The 18,450-nt window shown below is 43.2% G+C and overlaps 1 protein-coding gene across 5 annotated transcripts in view; it reads left to right on the top strand.

Annotated features, from left to right (window-relative positions):
* Positions 1 to 18,450, top strand: part of LOC106576725 (cullin-9) — an 84,820-nt gene that overhangs the window by 20,740 nt on the left and 45,630 nt on the right. For all 5 annotated transcript variants that reach the window (XM_014154071.2, XM_014154075.2, XM_014154070.2 and 2 more), the window contains exons 3-15: positions 45 to 199; positions 547 to 1,131; positions 1,288 to 1,429; positions 1,627 to 1,817; positions 1,968 to 2,355; positions 2,478 to 2,670; positions 2,766 to 2,967; positions 3,140 to 3,333; positions 3,450 to 3,646; positions 5,961 to 6,198; positions 10,616 to 10,721; positions 10,978 to 11,205; positions 15,203 to 15,293. In XM_014154071.2, coding sequence (XP_014009546.1) covers positions 45 to 199; positions 547 to 1,131; positions 1,288 to 1,429; positions 1,627 to 1,817; positions 1,968 to 2,355; positions 2,478 to 2,670; positions 2,766 to 2,967; positions 3,140 to 3,333; positions 3,450 to 3,646; positions 5,961 to 6,198; positions 10,616 to 10,721; positions 10,978 to 11,205; positions 15,203 to 15,293 — 2,910 coding nt within the window. The remainder of the gene's footprint in view (positions 1 to 44; positions 200 to 546; positions 1,132 to 1,287; positions 1,430 to 1,626; positions 1,818 to 1,967; positions 2,356 to 2,477; positions 2,671 to 2,765; positions 2,968 to 3,139; positions 3,334 to 3,449; positions 3,647 to 5,960; positions 6,199 to 10,615; positions 10,722 to 10,977; positions 11,206 to 15,202; positions 15,294 to 18,450) is intronic.

Below are 18,450 nucleotides of genomic sequence, written 5' to 3'. Positions count from 1 at the left end.
GTGTGTCCACTTAAAATAACAATGGTGCTTCTGTCTTCCCCCAGGGAGCCGTGCCTATGTGCTCCTGTCACTCAGCCAGCAGGACGGTATTGAGCAGCACATGGACATTGACAATCGCTACACCCTCCTGGAGCTGTTTGCAGAGACCACCTCCTCTGAGGAGCATGGCATCTCTTTTGAGGGAATCCACCTCCCTCAGGTAGGTACCAAATCACATTCTATGTCTATGTACAGTACTTTTACTTACCAATGTGTTCCTACATGTACCGCTAGATCAGGGCTCGCCAACCCTGTTCTTGGAGAGCTACCGCCCTGTAGGTTTTCACTCCAACCCTGCTCCTGGAGAGCTACCGCCCTGTAGGTTTTCACTCTAACCCGAATCTAGCGCACTTGATTTTAATAATTAGCTGGTTGATAAGCTGAAGTTGGCGCGAAAACCTACAGGAGGGTAGCTGTCCAGGAACTGGGTTGGAGAACCCGGTCCTAGATCAAACCAGCAAATTACCTATCGCTAAGATGTAAAGTGACGTTTCCCGTGTGCTCCAGATCCCAGGGAAGCTACTGTTCTCCCTGGTGAAGCGGTACCTGTGTGTGACTTCCCTGATGGACAAGCTCAACACGGCAGGGGTGGAGTCAAGCTCTGAGCGGCAAGACGCAGCAGGCTCCTCCTCAGGGGCAGGCCACCAGCCAGAGAACCTACGTGTCCAGCGAGAGTTTGAGTTCACCATGGCCATGGCTAACCTCATCTCTGAGCTGGTTCACGTCATGGGCTGGGACCACAACCGGCAACCGCCACAGTCCAGCAGCCTGGCCGAGGGCAGGGCCTGCGGGGAGGACCAGGAGGACGTGCCGCCCCGCCGCATGCTGCGCTCCATCTTCCAGCCCCGCTTCTCTGCCTCTGCCTTTCCTGTCTTTACCACCTCAAGCATGGCAGCCACCACACCACCCAAGAAGACTGGCAGCGGCTTCAGGACACGCACAGACTTTGCCAGCCGCTCTGCTTACGTGGAATACGTGCAGGACAACCTGAAGAGCGGCATGTTGGTCCGTATGCTGGAGGACTATGAGGAAGTCAGCGCTGGTGATGAGGGGGACTTCCACTGCAGTAATGACGGCTCGCCACCAGTGCAGGTACAAAACATCACACGTTGTATCAGCACACAGCTGGCTCCTGAGATCTGATTAAGGGTTTAGAGTGATGACGGAGTTACAAAAACTTTATTAACAATATCAGATCAGCTTCAATGTGATTGGCTTATTGCTATCTGCTTCTTTTTATGGGCACAGGTGTACTGGAACTCCCTATCTCGGACCTACTGGGTGCACTGGCACATGGTTGAGATCATGGCCGCTGGCACCAGTGGACAGGGTGAGAAAGACGTCCAGGAGAAGGCCTCCTCCCTGACTGAGACCATCAAGCTAACGGCTGGTAAGAGGGGGTCACCTGCACCCACAGACTCGCACTTAAGTGACTTTCAACAATAACTTGGCTCCGAAAGCATCAAGGCTCATGAACTTTGAGTCCTAATGCACTTGCAGGTTATTCTGTAAATTCAACAAAATGCACAAATATTGTTTTATTAGAAACTGTCTAATATTGTTGGTGTTGTGCTCCCTTGTATGTAGTGAGTCAGACATTCTTCTCCAAGCCTCCTGGTGGGCTGTACTCGTTGCCTTACCTGGCTGAGGGGCTGCATGCTGATGGTGCCACCCTGAGCCGGGCTGAGTGGTGGGAAGTGCTCTTTTTCATCAAGAAGCTGGAACCAAAGCAACAGCAAGAGATCAACAACATCCTGCGTCAGAGCCTCGATGAACAGGCAAGTGCCCATCACTCCATCCTCCCCTCTGGCTTCAAATCCCTCAATCTCTAATCTAATCATTCTTCCTGCTCTTTTCATGACTCTCAGCCCCCATGGAAGTTTACCGTAGATTTCATGTTTTTGACTTGCTTCTCTCTGCTTTGTCAGATGTCAGACGCAGACGAGGCCACTCTTATCCGGCTGTCGGTGCCAGGCGAGGTGGCCCGTAGGCTGCTCCACTACCTGAAGCAGACCCTGCAGAACTCGTGTCTGTGGGACCTGCTCTGCTCCCACTCCTTCTCTAAACACTACATGCGGCGCGGTGGGGGAGGCCTGGAGGATGACGAGCTGCTGCCCGACGACTGCCCGGGCTCCTCTGGCCTGGGAGGAGGACAGAGCACCTCTTCATCTGCTGCCACTGCTTCCTCCTCTGTCATGGGCTCATTTTCTAAGAAGCCTAAGAAGGAGAGTCCTACAGACTATTGCTCTGACACCGAGTCTGAATTGCCCATGGAAGAGTCTAATTACTCAGAAGACCTGGAGGAGAAGATGAAAGGTGTGTTTGAGCTTTGTTTGTTTTTTCAGTTGGAAAACTACCTCTAGCTGTAGCCAACACCTTTTTTTCAGAGAAAGACAAGTGCAACTCTAACATGCTTTGCCTTGTGTTTTCCCCACCAGTGTTCAACAACTCCAAGGTGCAGGGAAAGAAGACGGCCTTGGAGAAGCTTGGGGAGGTGGTGGACATCATGAAGAAGAGTGGCTCAGATCCAGTCCAGCAGCTGGCTGGGATCAAGTTTATCACCAAGGTCCTAGAGGACGAGGGGCCTCAGGAAAGGAGCAACCTCAGGACAGACGCTGTCCAGACCATCCGGTAAGGCTGCTGCCTGCACACTTCATCTCTTATAGGGTCACATTTGACATTTGTGTCCTCCCAACATGATCTTTGACTTTTCTCTGCCCCCCCAGGGATAAAGTCCTGAAGCTTGTGGTCGACATGCTGAGTGGGCAGCCCAAGGAGAATGTGGTCAGCACCCTGCGTCTCACCCGCACCCTCATGGTCAAGTACGAGTGCAGGGTCTCCTTTGCCACGGAGGGGGGCGTCAAAGCCATCCTCTCTTGTATGCAGGAATACCCCACTGTCCCACAGATCCAGCAAGTTGCCCTGGCGGTGAGTTCTCAATCACTTTGTTGTGAGTTGTTTTTACTCCTGCCAGTTATGTAATCTAGCTAGATTTCTTACACATTTTTAGGGGATGACAAGTAATGAGAACTCTACAGCTGTAAAGGAGAAGCTTTCTGTCATGTTTCTGTCCACGATTGGTTTCTTCCCTCCGCTCTAGAGTCTGATGGTCATCACAGGCGCCAGTAAGTATAACCTTAGCAGCATGAGCAGCTGCTGTCTTCCTCTTTCTGAGTCTGGCACACCCGTGATGCTCGGAGTCTTTGCCAGTATTGGCTCTGCCACCCCCGAGGGCTCCAAGGGACTGCTGGCTGCCATCCCTGCTGCCATTGAACTGATGCTCAACACACCTGGGTATGTCATTTGCACCTCGACCGGCTTTCAAAGGGAATGTTAACATGCCCAACTCCTATGATTAGACTGCTTTGTTACAGTAGAGGCTAAGGGATATGTGCTCTCTCTTCTACCAGGTGTATGTTGTCGGTAAGGAACGGTCTGTTGGTGATCATCATGCTGATCTCTAATAGTAAGAGCTTGGCGGAGCAGCTGGTGGCCTGTGATGTCAGCACCGTGCTCAAGAAGTGCCTCGTGGCCTCGCCGCCAGAGAAATGGCTGGCCATCATCGCCCTCAACCACATCTCCATGGACCACAAGCTGGAGAAAAAAGGTGTGATTTCACTGCTCATCTGAACACATTCATCAATAAGTGCGGAGGTCGGGTTATGTATAGGCGTTCCTAGCTGGCCAGTTGCACATGAGCTTTTTCTGCCACGCCTCTTGTATAACTATGATAGTTCCTTCTAACAATAAATAACAAAGAAAATGACATTCCGTTCTTGTGGGCTTAGGTCCCAATGTAGACAACAGGGTTTTTTTGGGATCAAAATTGGGTTTAGGTGTTGGTTCTGGTGGGGGCATGGCCATTTTAGAGGCTCTCCTGTTGGCCACAGTAATACAATTTTGCTTTTTTAAAGCCAATTTTATGCAATTCTACACATTTTGCCATGAGACAGAGAAATCTGCAGAAAAATACAATTTCCTGCAATTCTACACCTTGCCATGAGGCTGAGAGGAAAATGTGCAGTTTTAAAGCAAATTTCCTGCAATTCTACACTTTTTGCCGTGGCTATCAGAGTGACTCAAACATTAAAGCAAAATCAATGGGGGGCCCAATGCCATGACAAAAATACTAGAATTTGGGATTCTCCCTGACTGTCTAGCTTTTATTTTGGTGATTGTTAGTTCTTAAAGATCTTACAAAAAAAAGATATAGGTCCATTTATCTTTGTATAGTCGTGGCCAAAGGTTTTGAGAATGACACAAATATTAATTTCCACAAAGTTTGCTGCTTCAATGTCTTTGGATATTTTTGTCAGATGTTGCTATGGAATACTGAAGTATAATTACAAGCATTTCATACGTGTCAAAGGCTTTTATTGACAATTACATGAAGTTGATGTGAAGAGTCAATATTTGTAGTGTTGACCTTCTTTTTCAAGACCTCTGCAATCCGCTCTGGCATGCTGTCAATTAACTTCTGGGCCACATCCTGACTGATGGCAGCCCATTATTGCATAATCAATGCTTGGAGTTTGTCAGAATTTGTGGGTTTTTGTTTGTCCACCTGCCTCATGAGGATTGACCCCAAGTTCTCAATGGGATTAATGTCTGGGGAGTTTCCCGGCCATGGACCCAAAATATCGATGTTTTGTTCCCCGAGCCACTTAGTTATCACTTTTGCCTTATGGCAAGGTGCTCCATCATGCTGGAAAAGGCATTTGTTCGTCACCAAACTGTTCCTGGATGGTTGGGAGAAGTTGCTCTCGGAGGATGTGTTGGTACCATTCTTTATTCATGGCTGTGTTCTTAGGCAAAATTGTGAGTGAGCCCACTCCCTTGGCTGAGAAGCAACCCCACACATGAGTGATCTCAGGATGCTTTACTGTTGGCATGACACAGGACTGATGCTAGCGCTCACCTTGTCTTCTCCGGACAAGCTTTTTTCCGGATGCCCCAAACAATCGGAAAGGGGATTCATCAGAGAAAATTACTTTACCCCAGTCCTCAGCAGTACAATCCCTGTACTTTTTGCAGAATATCAGTCTGTCCCTGATGTTTTTCCTGGAGAGAAGTGGCTTCTTTGCTGCCCTTCTTGACACCAGGGTATCCTCCAAGTCTTCGCCTCACTGTGCGTGCAGATGCACTCACACCTGCCTGCTGCCATTCCTGAGCAAGCTCTGTACTGGTGGTGCCCCGATCCCGCAGCTGAATCAAGTTTAGGAGACGGTCCTGGTGCTTGCTGGACTTTCTTGGGCGCCCTGAAGCCGCCTTCACAACAATTGAACCGCTCTCCTTGAAGTTCTTGATGATTCGATAAATGGTTGATTTAGGTGCAATCTTACTGGCAGCAATATCCTTGCCTGTGAAGCCCTTTTTGTGCATAGCAAGGATGACGGTACGTGTTTCCTTGCAGGTAACCATGGTTGACAGAGGAAGAACAATGATTCCAAGCACCACCCTCCCTTTGAAGCTTCCAGTCTGTTTTTTGAACTCCATCAGCATGACCGTGATCTCCAGCCTTGTCCTCGTCAACACTCACACCTGTGTTAACGAGTGAATCACTGACATGAAATGCAGTGGAAATGTTTTTTGGGGATTCAGTTCGTTTGCATGGCAAAGAGGGACTTTGCAATTCATTTCAATTCATCTGATCACTCTTCATAACATTCTGGAGTATATGCAAATTGCCATCATACAAACTGAGGCAGCAGACTTTGAAAATTAATATTTGTCATTCTCAAAACTCTTGGCCACGACTGTACATACTATAAGTTTACACTGAATGTTTTTCCATTATTTTCAATTTTAATAAGTTATTTGTGGCCCATTAAAAACACTTAGGCGGGCCGCCCAATACTTTTCTATGTACAACCCTGGAGAAAGAGGATTAAGTAAGTCCATTCCTGAATATGTCCCCTCAGAGTTGATGGAGGAGTTGGACTTCAAGGATGCGGAGCTAAAGATGCTGGTGGTGAGCCTGAAAGAGATGACAGCCAACAAGGAGGTGATCCTGATCCTGGAGCAGCTGCTGTGTGACAACTCCTCCCAGCTAGAGGAGGAATGCAACCAGGTGACCCGTAGCCGAGAGACCTACCAGGACCTGGTGCGCCTCATGGCCCAGCACCGGGCCGACCGGGCCACACAGCTCTCCATCCTCAGGTGAGACGGAGCTTTTTCGAAACTATAACATGAAAAATGGTTCGGTACTAGAATTTGTTACTGTCGGTCCTTCTGTAAAGTGTGTCTCACATCATATACGGATTGAGTCTGTCTAGTAATTTGTCTGAATCTTCTCAAGCGAGCAGAATAAGCTAGCCAGGATGCTTGCGCATGCAGAAGACACTTTTGCGAGACACTTTTGAGAAGCGAGAGGAGAGAGAGGGAGAGAGAATGCCGACAGCATGGCTTCTTCAAACGACAACATAGTACCTCCACGCCCGTAGCTTGTTGACAAAATTGGCTGCAGAATGTAACTATACGAATGCTTTGATTACAGAGCAGATGAGACAGCCTACCAAAACAACGAAGCGAAAGGTGTTACAAATCAGTGCAGTACAAGGGAGCTTTATTTCCAAAACGACATAAAAAAACTATTTTACAGATGACATTTGCATTGTAACGTCGTCGTTACTCAACGAAATGTTGATATTTTTTTGGAGTGACAATGACATGAACATATATTCAACAAGACATTCATGTTAACATTATGTGATCACACAACCCAAAAGTAATGTGAAATGCACTCATAGCTTAACAGCAATATATTTAGACTACTTAGAGTTTCTTGGCTTGCTACTAGCAGTAGCCACTAGCCAGCTAACAGCCCTGGGGGGGTGCATTGCACCCTGGGAAGTGAAATGCAATCTGGAAATTGTAGTATGCTGTGTGAAATCGATTGTATTTCTATGGTGTGTAGACTATTGCAATATACAAGCTTCAGAAATTAGCTTGTGTTTTTGTCATTTTGGAACTTAACTATTTAATTCATTAAATTATTTAGCTATAATGAATCATAGGTCTGTCATTTGACCCAATATTATGGCCATAGATGAGCAAATTAACCATGACATGTATCAAATTAAATTTTTTAAAGTTTAGATGTAATTGTAAAATAGTTTTGTCTGCTCTGAGTCTCTAAGGTTTTGCGTAAGGAAATTGAAGGTATTCTTCTGCTCTTTAATATGGTGTTTTATTTTTGAAAGAAATTGAGTATACACTGGACAAAAGTATAATTGCAACATGTAAAGTGTTGGTCCCATGTTTCATGAGGTGAAAAAAAGTCCTATACATTTTTATTATGCACACAAAGCTTATTTCTTTCAAATTTTCTGCACAAATTTGTTTACATCCCTGTTAGTGAGCATTTCTCCTTTGCCAAGATAATCCATCCATCTTACAGGTGTGCCATAGCAAGAAGCTGATTAAACAAGCATGATCATTACACAGTGTGCACCTTGTGCTGGGGACAATAAAAGGCCACTTTAAAATGTGAAGTTTTGTCACAGAACATAATGCCACAGATGTCTCAAGTTTTGAGGAAGCGTGCAATTGGCCTGCAGACTGCAGGAATGTCCACCAGAGCTATTGCCAGAGAATTGAACATTGATTTCTCTACCGTAACGCCGCTTTAGAGAATTTGGCAGTACGTCCAACCGGCCTCTCAACCACAGACCACGTGTACCCATGCCAGCCCAGGACCTTGACATCCGGCTTCTACACCTATGGGATTGTCTGGGGGGGGGATTTCTGTCTGTAATAAAGCCCTTTTGTGGCAAACTAATTCTTATTGGCTGGGCCTGGATCCCCACCCTTGGCTGTGCCCCTGCCTAGTCTTGTAAAATCCATAGATAAGTGCCTAATGAATTTATTTCAATTGACAGTACTTACGTACTGTAACTTAGTAAAATCTTTGAAATTGTTGCATGTTGCGTTTTATTTTTGTTCACTATAGAATAGAAATTCTGTTTTATTTGCTCTACCAGTTATCAACATATTGTTCAATGTTTAAAAAAAACTAAAGCCCAGTGGTTATTCTGTGACTAACTACAACGCTTTCTTATTTTTTTTTCTCCATAGTATCGTTTCGGTATCGAGTATCATGATGCTTAACCTGGTATCGAAGTAAAATATCTGGTATCGTGACAAAACACTAACTACAGGGTTTACTTGTTGGAATGTCATGTCAGTGCCTAGAGCCTGTCATCAATACTGTGTAATGAACCTCAAAGGGCAGTAGGTTATGTACAGTGCCTACGGAATGTATTCAGACCCCTTTTCCACATTTTGTTACCTTAAAGCCTTATTCGAAAATGGATTAAAAAAAATGTATCCTCACCAATCTACACACAATGACAAAGCAAAAACAGGTTTTCAGAAATGTTTGCAAATGTATAATAAAAATATCACATTTACATAAGTATTCAGACCCTTTACTCAGTACTTTGTTGAAGCAGCGATTACAGCCTCGAGTCTTCTTAGGTATGACACTACAAGCTTGGCACACCTCTATTTGGGGAGTTTCTCCCATTCTTCTCTGCAGATCCTCAAGCTCTGTCAGGTTGGATTGGGAGCGTTACTCCACAGCTATTTCTCAGTCTTTCCAGAGATGTTAGATTGGGTTCAAGTCCGGGCTCTGGCTGGGCCACTCAAGGACATTCGGACACTTGTCCCGAAACCATTCCTGCATTGTTGGCTGTGTGCTTTGGGTTGTCTTCCTGTTGGAAGGTGAACCTTCACCCCAGTCTGAGAACCTGCTCCAGAGAGCTCAGGACTTCATAAAGGATCTCTCTGTACTTTGCTCTGTTCATCTTTGCCTTAATCCTGACTAGTCTCCCAGTCCCTGCCTCTGAAAACATCCCCACAGCATGATGCTGCCACCAGCATGCTTCATCGTAAGGATGGTGCCAGGTTTCCTCCAGACGTGACTTTGGCATTCAGGCCAAAGAGTTCAATCTTGGTTTTGTCAGACCAGAGAATCTTGTTTCTCATGGTCTGAGAGTCTTTAGGTGCCTTTTGGCAAACTCTAAGCAGGTTGTCATGTGCCTTTTACTGAGGAGTGACTTCTGGCTGGCCACTCTACCATAAAGTCCTGATTGGTGGTATGCTGCAGAGATGGTTGTCCTTCTGGAAGTTTCTCCCCTCCACAGAGGAATTCTAGAGCTCTGTCAGAGTGACCATCAGGTTTTTTTTGTCACCTCCCTGACCAAAGGCCCTTCTCCCCTGATTGCTCAGTTTGGCTGGGCATCTAGCTCTAGGAAGAGGCTTGGTGATTACAAACTTCTTCCATTTAAGAATGATGGAGGCCAAATGTTTTTTTTGGGGACCTTCAATGCTGTAGACATTTTTTTGGTACCCTTCCCCAGATCTGTGCCTCGACACAATCCTGTCTTGGAGCTCTATGGACAATTCCTTCGACCTCATGGCTTGGTTTTTGCTCTAATATGCACTGTCAACTGTGGGACCTTTTTTTATAGACCGGTGTGTGCCTTTCCAAATCATGTCCAGTCAATTGTATTTACCACAGGTGGACTCCAATCAAGTTGTAGAAACATCTGAAGGATGATCAATGGAAACGGGACACACCTGAGCTCAATTTTGAGTCTCATAGCAAAGGAGCTGAATACTTACCGTAATTTCCGGACTATTAAGCGCACCTGAATATAAGCCGCACCCACTGAATGAAAAAAATATATATATTATTTTGAACATAAATAAGCCGCACATGTCTATAAGCCGCAGGTGCCTACCGGTACATTGAAACAAATGACCTTACACAGGCTTTAACGAAACACGGCTTGTAACAAAAATAAATGGGCTTTAACGAAACACGGCTTGTAACAAAAAAAAAAAAATTAGCAGTAAGCTTTAGTTGTCTTTTTGCACTGAGTCAATTCCTCACGCTGCTGTTTCCAACGTCTTATCATCGACTCATTAAGACCAAGCTCCCGTGCAGCAGCTCCATTTCCTTTTCCAACAGCCAGATCAATCGCCTTCAACTTGAAAGCTGCATCATATGCATTTCTCCGTGTCTTTGCCATGATGAGGGTGACAAAATGACTGCCGTAATCAGAATGATGGGACGTTTGAGAGCGCTCGATTTAATCTAAACAGTAAACAAAAAAGTTGTTTGACCTTAACCCGTTCGGCAGTTTCATTGGTCTAATGAAGGCTTCATGCCGCCAAAAAACTGAGCATGTCACAATGTGTTTTTTTTTTAGAAAAAAAATTGTAAGCGGGAAAAATCCATATATTAGCCACGTCATTGTTTAAGCCGCAAGGTTCAAAGCTGGGAAAAAAATTGCGGCTTATAGTCCGGAATTTACGGTATGTAAATAAGCAAAAAAAATGTTTTTTACATTTGCAAAAATGTCAACCTGTTTTCGCTTTGTCATTGTGGGTTATTGTGTGTAGAGTGCTGAGGAAATTATTATATTTAATCAAATTTAGAATAATGCTGTAACGTAACAAATTGAAAAAGTAAAGCGGTCTGAATACTTTCCGAACGGCACTGTATATATGCAATGCGTGTATTGTGTCAGGTGGTTACAGTTGTGACTTTTTATATTCTCTCCTGTAGAATATTGAACAAGGTCTTGGACAATTACCAGGAGGATCTGCTTCCATGGCATGAGAGCATAGAACCATGCTTGTCTTCTATGACCACATTCATCAATGACCGTGAGGTAGGAAAGATCTTCCCACATGTGGCTGATGGCACCTTAATTGGGGAGGACTGGCTCATAGTAATGGCTCAAATGGAATGGTATCAAACATATGGTTTCAATGTGATTGATTTCAATCCATTCCAGCCATTATTTTGATCTGCCCTCACCAGCCTCCTGTGGATCCTCCATGATTATAAACGCATAGCTATAATCCTGTGTTTCTATTTTAGCTAATGGTCATGACACAAGTTTATTTTATTATTATTTTTTCTAGGTTGTCCAGCAGCTCATCCGCTTTCTGTATCGCCTGGCCTCTCTGAACAAAGACTATGCCGTGGTGATGTGTCGTCTGGGCACAAAGGAAGCCCTGGTCAAGGCGCTGGACAAGCACAGTGTCAACCTGCTTATGGTCACAGAGCTGCGGGACTTAATCACAGACTGTGATAAGTACGCCAGTCTCTACAAGAAAATGACCACCAGTGTTCTGGCTGGTTGCATACAGGTTTAGTAAAAGTGCTACTATCTAACTATTCAGCAGTTATATTTTCTCTCCACATTGTTTTTTTTTCACAGCTAAACCTATTGTTCTTCAATAGAAAATAATAATTACCTTGACATGGTCAAATAACTCAAGCATAGATTGTTAACTTTTGAGTACTTGGTCAAAAAGAATGGCATCGATTCGCTATAGGTGGCGCTGTCATGATCACTCATTTAAATCATATCCACCAACCCGTTTGACCTAGTGACTTGAAACGTTGTTTAGTTGTCTTTACTCATGCTGAACAAATTTGCCTCAAGGACCCATAAGGTTCATTAGTATAGATTTCCCTCCATCTTTGACATTTGCAAGATGTGATAACATGCTAAAATGTGCAAAAAAATACTTTAAATATCTTCTTATGAACCATATAACCAAATAACACAATTTGGGATGTAGGCCCATGGTAAAGATGAAGTCGGAAGTTTACATACACTTAGGATGGAGTCATTAAACTCGTATTTCAACCACTCCACAAATTACTTGTTAACAACCTATAGTTTTAGCAAGTCTGTTAGGACATCTACTTTGTGCATGACACAAGTAATTTTTCCAACTATTGTTTAGACAGATTATTTCACTTATAATTCACTCTATCACAATTCCAGTGGGTCAGAAATACACTAAATTGACTGTGCCTTTTTAAACAGCTTGGAAATTTTCAGAAAAGGATGGCATGGCTTTAGAAGTTTCTGTTAGGCTAATTGACATAATTTGAGTCAATTGGAGGTGTACCTGTGGATGTATTTCAAGGCCTACCTTCAAACTCACTGCCTCTTTGCTTGACATCATAGGAAAATCAAAAGAAATCAGCCAAGACCTCAGGAAAAACTATTGTAGACCTCCAAGTCTGGTTCATCCTTGGGAGCAGTTTCCAAACGCCTGAAGATATCACGTTCATCTGTACAAACAATGGGACCACGCAGCCGTCATACTGCTCAGGAAGGAGACACGTTCTGTCTCCTAGAGATGAACGTGCTTTGGTGCGAAAAGTGAGAATCAATCCCAGAACAACAGCAAAAGACCTTGTGAAGATGTTGGAGGAAACGGGTACAAAAGTATCTATATCCACAGTAAAACAAGTCCTATATCGACATAACCTGAAAGGCCGCTCAGCAAGGAAGAAGCCACTGCTCCAAAACCGCCATAAAAAAGCCAGACTACGGTTTGCAACTGCAAATGGGGACAAAGATCGTACTTTTTGGAGAAATGTCCTCTGGTGTGATGAAACAAAAATAGAACTGTTTGTCCATAATGACCATCGTTATGTTTGGAGTTAAAAGGGAGAGGCTTGCAAGCCGAAGAACACCATCCCAACCGTGAAGCACGGGGTGGCAGCATCATGTTGTGGGTGTGCTCTGCTGCAGGAGGGACTGGTGCACTTCACAAATAGATGGCTGCATGAGGAAGGAAAATGATGTGGATATATTGAAGCAACATCTCAAGACAATAGTCAGGAAGTTAAAGCTCAGTCGCAAATGGGTGTTCCAAATGGACAATGACCCCAAGCATACTTCCAAAGTTGTGGCAAAATGGCTTAAGGACAACAAAGTCAAGGTATTGGAGTGGCCATCACAAAGCCCTGACCTCAAACCTATAGAAAATCTGTGGGCAGAACTGGAAAAGGTGTGTGAGCAAGGAGGCTTACAAACCTGACTCAGTTACACATGCTCAGTCAGGAGGAATGGGCCAAAATTCACCCAACTTATTGTGAGAAGCTTGTGGAAGGCTACCCAAAACGTTTGACCCAAGTTAAACAATTTAAAGGCAATGCTACCAAATACTAATTGAGTGTATGTACATTTCTGACCCACTGGGAATGTGATGAAAGAAATAAAAGCTGAAATAAATAATTCTCTCTACTATTATTCTGACATTTCACATTCCTCTTACATCTAGACGTTCCGCTAGCGGAACACCTGCTCCAATATCCAATGATAGGCGTGGCGCGAATGACAAATTCCTGAAAAATACAAAAACTTCAATTTTTTAAACATATGACTATTTTACAGCATTTTAAAGACAACTCTCCTTTATCTAACCACACTGTCCGATTTCAAAAAGGCTTTACAGCGAAAGCAAAACATTACATTATGTCAGCAGAGTACCCAGCCAGAAATAATCAGACACCCATTTTTCAAGCTAGCATATAATGTCACAAAAAACAAAACCACAGCTAAATGCAGCACTAACCTTTGATCTTCATCAGATGACACACCTAGGATATTATGTTATACAATACATGCATGTTTTCTTCAATCAAGTTCATATTTATATCAAAAACCAGCTTTTTACATTAGCATGTGACGTTCAGAACTAGCATACCCCCCGCAAACCTCCGGTGAATTTACTAAATTACTCACGATAAACGTTCACAAAAAACATAACAATTATTTTAAGAATTATAGATACAGAACTCCTTTGTGCAATCGAGGTGTCCGATTTTAAAATAGCTTTTCGGTGAAAGCACATTTTGCAATATTCTGAGTAGATAGCCATCACGGCTAGCTATTTAGACACCCACCAAGTTTAGCCCTGACCAAACTCCGATTTACTATTATAAAAGTTTGATTACCTTTGGTGTTCTTCGTCAGAATGCACTCCCAGGACTGCTACTTCAATAACAAATGTTGGTTTGGTTCAAAATAATCCATAGTTATATCCAAATAGCGGCGTTTTGTTCGTGTGTTCAAGACACTATCCGAAGTGTAAATAAGGGTCACGCGCACGACGCATTTCGTGACAAAAAACCGTACTTCGAAGCTTGTCAACCGCTGTTTAAAATCAATTTTTATGCAATTTTTCTCGTAAAAAAGCGATAATATTCCGACCGGGAAAGCGTGTTTACGTACAAAAGAGAGAAAATAAAAGCATGGGATCCCCTCGTGCACGAGCCTGAGTCTCATAGTACTGTGACTGGCCACTATCCAAATGCGCTAATGTTTTTCAGCCAGGGGCTGCCTCGATATCATTCAGCTTTTTGCCGCCTTCTGAGAGCCCATGGGAGCCGTAGGAAGTGTCACGTAACAGCAGAGATCCCCTGTATTGGATAGAGATAATCAAGAAGGCCAAGAAATGGTCAGACAGGGTACTTCCTGTACAGAATCTTCTCAGGTTTTGGCCTGCCAAATGAGTTCTGTTATACTCAGACACCATTCAAACAGTTTTAGAAACTTTGGAGTATTTTCTATCCAAAGTTAATAATTATATGCATATTCTAGTTTCTGGGCAGGAGTAATAATCAGATTAAATTGGGTACGTTTTTTATCCGGCCGTGAAAATACCCCTAGCCATAACAGGTTAAAATAAAGTGGTGATCCTAACTGACCTAAGACAGGGAATCCTTACTAGGATTAAATGTCAGGAATTGTGAAAAACTGAGTTTAAATGTATTTGACTAAGGTGTATGTAAACTTCTGACTTCAACTGTATATGTTTTAACTTAGTTTGAGAAAAGCTAATGGATTGGTCAAAAGATGGCTGGCAGATTATAGACAAATCAAAAATCAGGTTTTACTTGTCCATTTTAAATCACTGTAAATCCACTTCACGGTGGCCTATCAACTTCAATCGCTATCATGGACGTCTCTAAGATGAACAACACTGAATTTGGAAGAAATCTATGAACTCATTCTTTGCATATGTAACGCTAATGCTCAATCATCTGCAGACATCTTCATGAAACATATCAGATTCATTCCAGATGTTGTATTTAGACTCATGAATGAACATAAAGGAAGATGGTTCGTACATGAGAGTGCTTGCTTTGTTATCCAAATTATCTTGTCCTTTGTCATCCTGTGAACCCTGTTCATTGCTGCTCGCAGCTATATTTTTACTTGTGGTTTTTAGAAGTGTTACTTCAATAGGGATGTCACACTTTGGCTTGCAAGTGTCATGCCACTCTGTTGCTAATAGCTCATTTGTAATCCATGCTGTCCTTTCTAACCAAATACAGATGGTTTTGGGCCAAATAGAGGAGCATCGGCGAAGCCACCAGCCAATCAACATCCCCTTCTTTGACGTCTTTCTGCACAATCTGTGCCAAGGTACATTTACTTTTAGCTGACTCAAAGCACAGCTAATTCCAGACATGCAAATAAATGGTGCCTAAATCATGGCTCCAAACTAACATTTCCCCTAAGTTTTTCAGTTGGTGGCATCATCCCATGATTTGATTGCACCCAAAAAAATATATATAATTTCAGCGCTACAAAAAGTTATCTTTTAAAGTAATTCTAAAGTAATCCACAAGGCTTTATTAAGAAGTGTAATAGACCACTGAGATGGTAATCAATAAATAAGTTAATCCAGTGATTATCAAATCAAAATCGAATCATTTTATTGGTCGCTTACACATATTTTGCAGATGTTATTGCAGGTGCAGCGATATGCTTATGTTTCTATTTATGTTTGGGGCGGCAGGTAGCCTAGTGGTTAGAGCGTTGGGCCAGTAACTGAAAGGTTGCTAAATCGAATCCCCGAGTTGACAAGGTAAAAATCTGTTGTTCTGCCCCAGAACAAGGCAGTTAACCCACTGTTCCTAGACCGTCATTATAATTAAGAACTTGTTCTTAACTGACTTGCCTAGTTAAAAAAAATAAATAAAAATAAAAATCTAGCTCCAGCAGTGCACTATGACAGAAAAATACAAAACAATTTACACAAATCGGGCTCCCGAGTGGCGCAGCGGTCTAAGGCACTGCATCTCAGTGCAAGAGGCTTCATTACATTCCCTGGTTCGAATCCAGCCGTGATTGGGAGTCACAATTTGTTAAATGAAGGTTAATAATATAAATAAAATAAAAATATACATTGCCTTCAGAATGTATTCACACCCCTTGACTTTTTCCCACATTTTGCCTACACACAATACCCCATAATGTCAAAGTAGAATTATGATTTTGGCTAATTTATTAAAAATAAAAAGCTGAAATGTCTTGATTCAATAAGTATTCAAACATTTTGTTATGGCAAGCCTAAATAAGTTCAGGAATAACAATTTGCTTAAGTTACATCAGTTCAGGAGTAACTATTTGCTTAACAAGTCAATTAAGTTGCATAGACTAGTGTTTAACATATTTTTTGAATGACTACCCCATCTCTGTACCCAACACATACAATTATCTGTAAATTCCCTCAGTAGAGGGAATTTCAAACACCGATTCAACCACAAAGACCAGGGAGGTTTTCCAATGCCTCGCAAAGATGGGCTCCTATTGGTAGGTGGGTAGAAAAATGTAAAAGTGGACATTGAATATCCCTTTGAGCATGGTGAAGTTATTAATTACACTTTGGATGATGTATCAATACACCCAGTCACTACAAAGATACAGGTGTCCTTCCTAACTTGGTTGCCGTAGAGGAAGTAAACCGCTCAGGGATTTCTCCATGAGGATAATGGTGACATTAAAAACATAAGAGTTTAATGGCTGTGATGGGAGAATACTGAGGATGGATCAAGAACTTTATTGTTACTCCACAATACTACATGTAACCTAAATGACAGAGTGAAAAGAAGGAAGCCTGTACCGAATATAAATATTCCAACAATGCTCTAAAGTAAAATTGCAAAAATGTGGCAAAGAAATATACTTTATGTCCTGAATACAAAGTGTTTGGGGGAAATCCAACACATCATGGAGTACCACTCTTCATATTTTCAAGCATGGTGGTGGCTGCATCATGTTATGGGTATTCTTGTCATCGGCAAGGACTAGGGAGTTTATATACTAAGCACAGGCAAAATCCTAGAGGAAACCTGGTTGTCTGCTTTCTAAACAGACACTGGGAGACAAATTCACCTTTCAGCAGGACAATAACCTATAACACAAGGCCAAGATGACATTGAAGTTTCCTGAGTGGCCTATTTTACATTTTTGACTTACATCGGCTTAAATCTATGGCAAAAAAATGGCTGTCTAGCAATGATCAACCAACTTGAAGATTAAAAAAAAAAAAAGTCAAGGGGTGTAACTATCGCTCAACCTGTTGAACACATCCTGTGGAACGAGGGAGAGCTCGGTTTGTTGTTTTGGAAAGTTCCTTAGTTGCTTGCTAACTTTTTAGTTTGGATCCCGCAATGTATTTGGCATCAATTGCTGGGACTGCTACTCTCTGTCCAGTGATCCTGCCGACCATGGCCGGGTCTGAGCTGTTTGGCGTAGCAGTTAGGCAGCTAACTAGCAGCTAGGCTATCAAGCTAGCAGGGTTCCTTGAGTGCTTGAATGCAACTCGCGAAGCGGTTAGCCATTGTGGCTGGAACAGCGCATTGTCCCGGGTTTGTGGCTGTCTAGATCCCTGCTGTTTGTTGTGCTGAATCTTCCCTGTGACCCACACTGTCTGGAACTGCGAGGAGTAACAGTGTAACCTACGTTGCTAGCTACCATGACAAAGACCAAAGCCAGCCGTTGAGGACAGTGGTGTCTATCACAGTTGAAGGATATTTGAACTGAACAATAAGACTTCTACAAGCAGTTGTTACAACAACAAGAAAATAGCTGTGTTTTTTTGTCCAAATACTGGTGGAGGCGACTAATAAAAGAATGGACGACCTGACCCAGAGAGATCCAGGACATGAAGAACAGTTTGCTGTTCTCCCAGGGTCAGCTCGATGAGATGAAACAGGAGAACGGCAAGATGACAGCAATCTGTAAGTCATTGAGTTCTGTGTGTGAATCCATGATAACAATGACGGCTAAATCAGATTGTCTCGAGGGACAATCAAGGCAGAACAATATGGTTGTGGACAAATCCCCACATGAGACCTGGATGGAGTCTGAGGACAAAGTGAGGGAAATTATCTCTGAGAAATTGAAGATGGACCACCGGAAGATTGTGGCGCGCACCCACAGGACTGGAAAACCGGCCCAGGTGACAGGCCCAGGCCGATAGTGGTCAAGTTCCTGAGGTTCAAGGACAAGGTAGCTGTTCTGGAAAGAGCCAAGAACTTGAGAGGAACGCATATCTTCCTCAATGAGGACTATCCTGAAGCTGTGCACCAGAAAAGGAAATAACTTATCCCAGCCATGAAAGTTGCCAGATCGCGTGGGGACATTTCTTACATCCGCTATGACAGGCTCATTGTCCACCCTCCCTCCCAGAAGCCTGGAAGGGACGAGAGAGCCAAGCATGTTGGTTTGTAGCTTCAACCCACAACACACACACCAATTGAGTTAATGGAGAGCTGAATGTATATATTGTTTT

Source organism: Salmo salar, chromosome ssa18 (genome assembly GCF_905237065.1).
Source record: "Salmo salar chromosome ssa18, Ssal_v3.1, whole genome shotgun sequence".
Taxonomy (NCBI): domain Eukaryota; kingdom Metazoa; phylum Chordata; class Actinopteri; order Salmoniformes; family Salmonidae; genus Salmo; species Salmo salar.
This window is presented reverse-complemented; position numbering and strand designations above follow the sequence as displayed.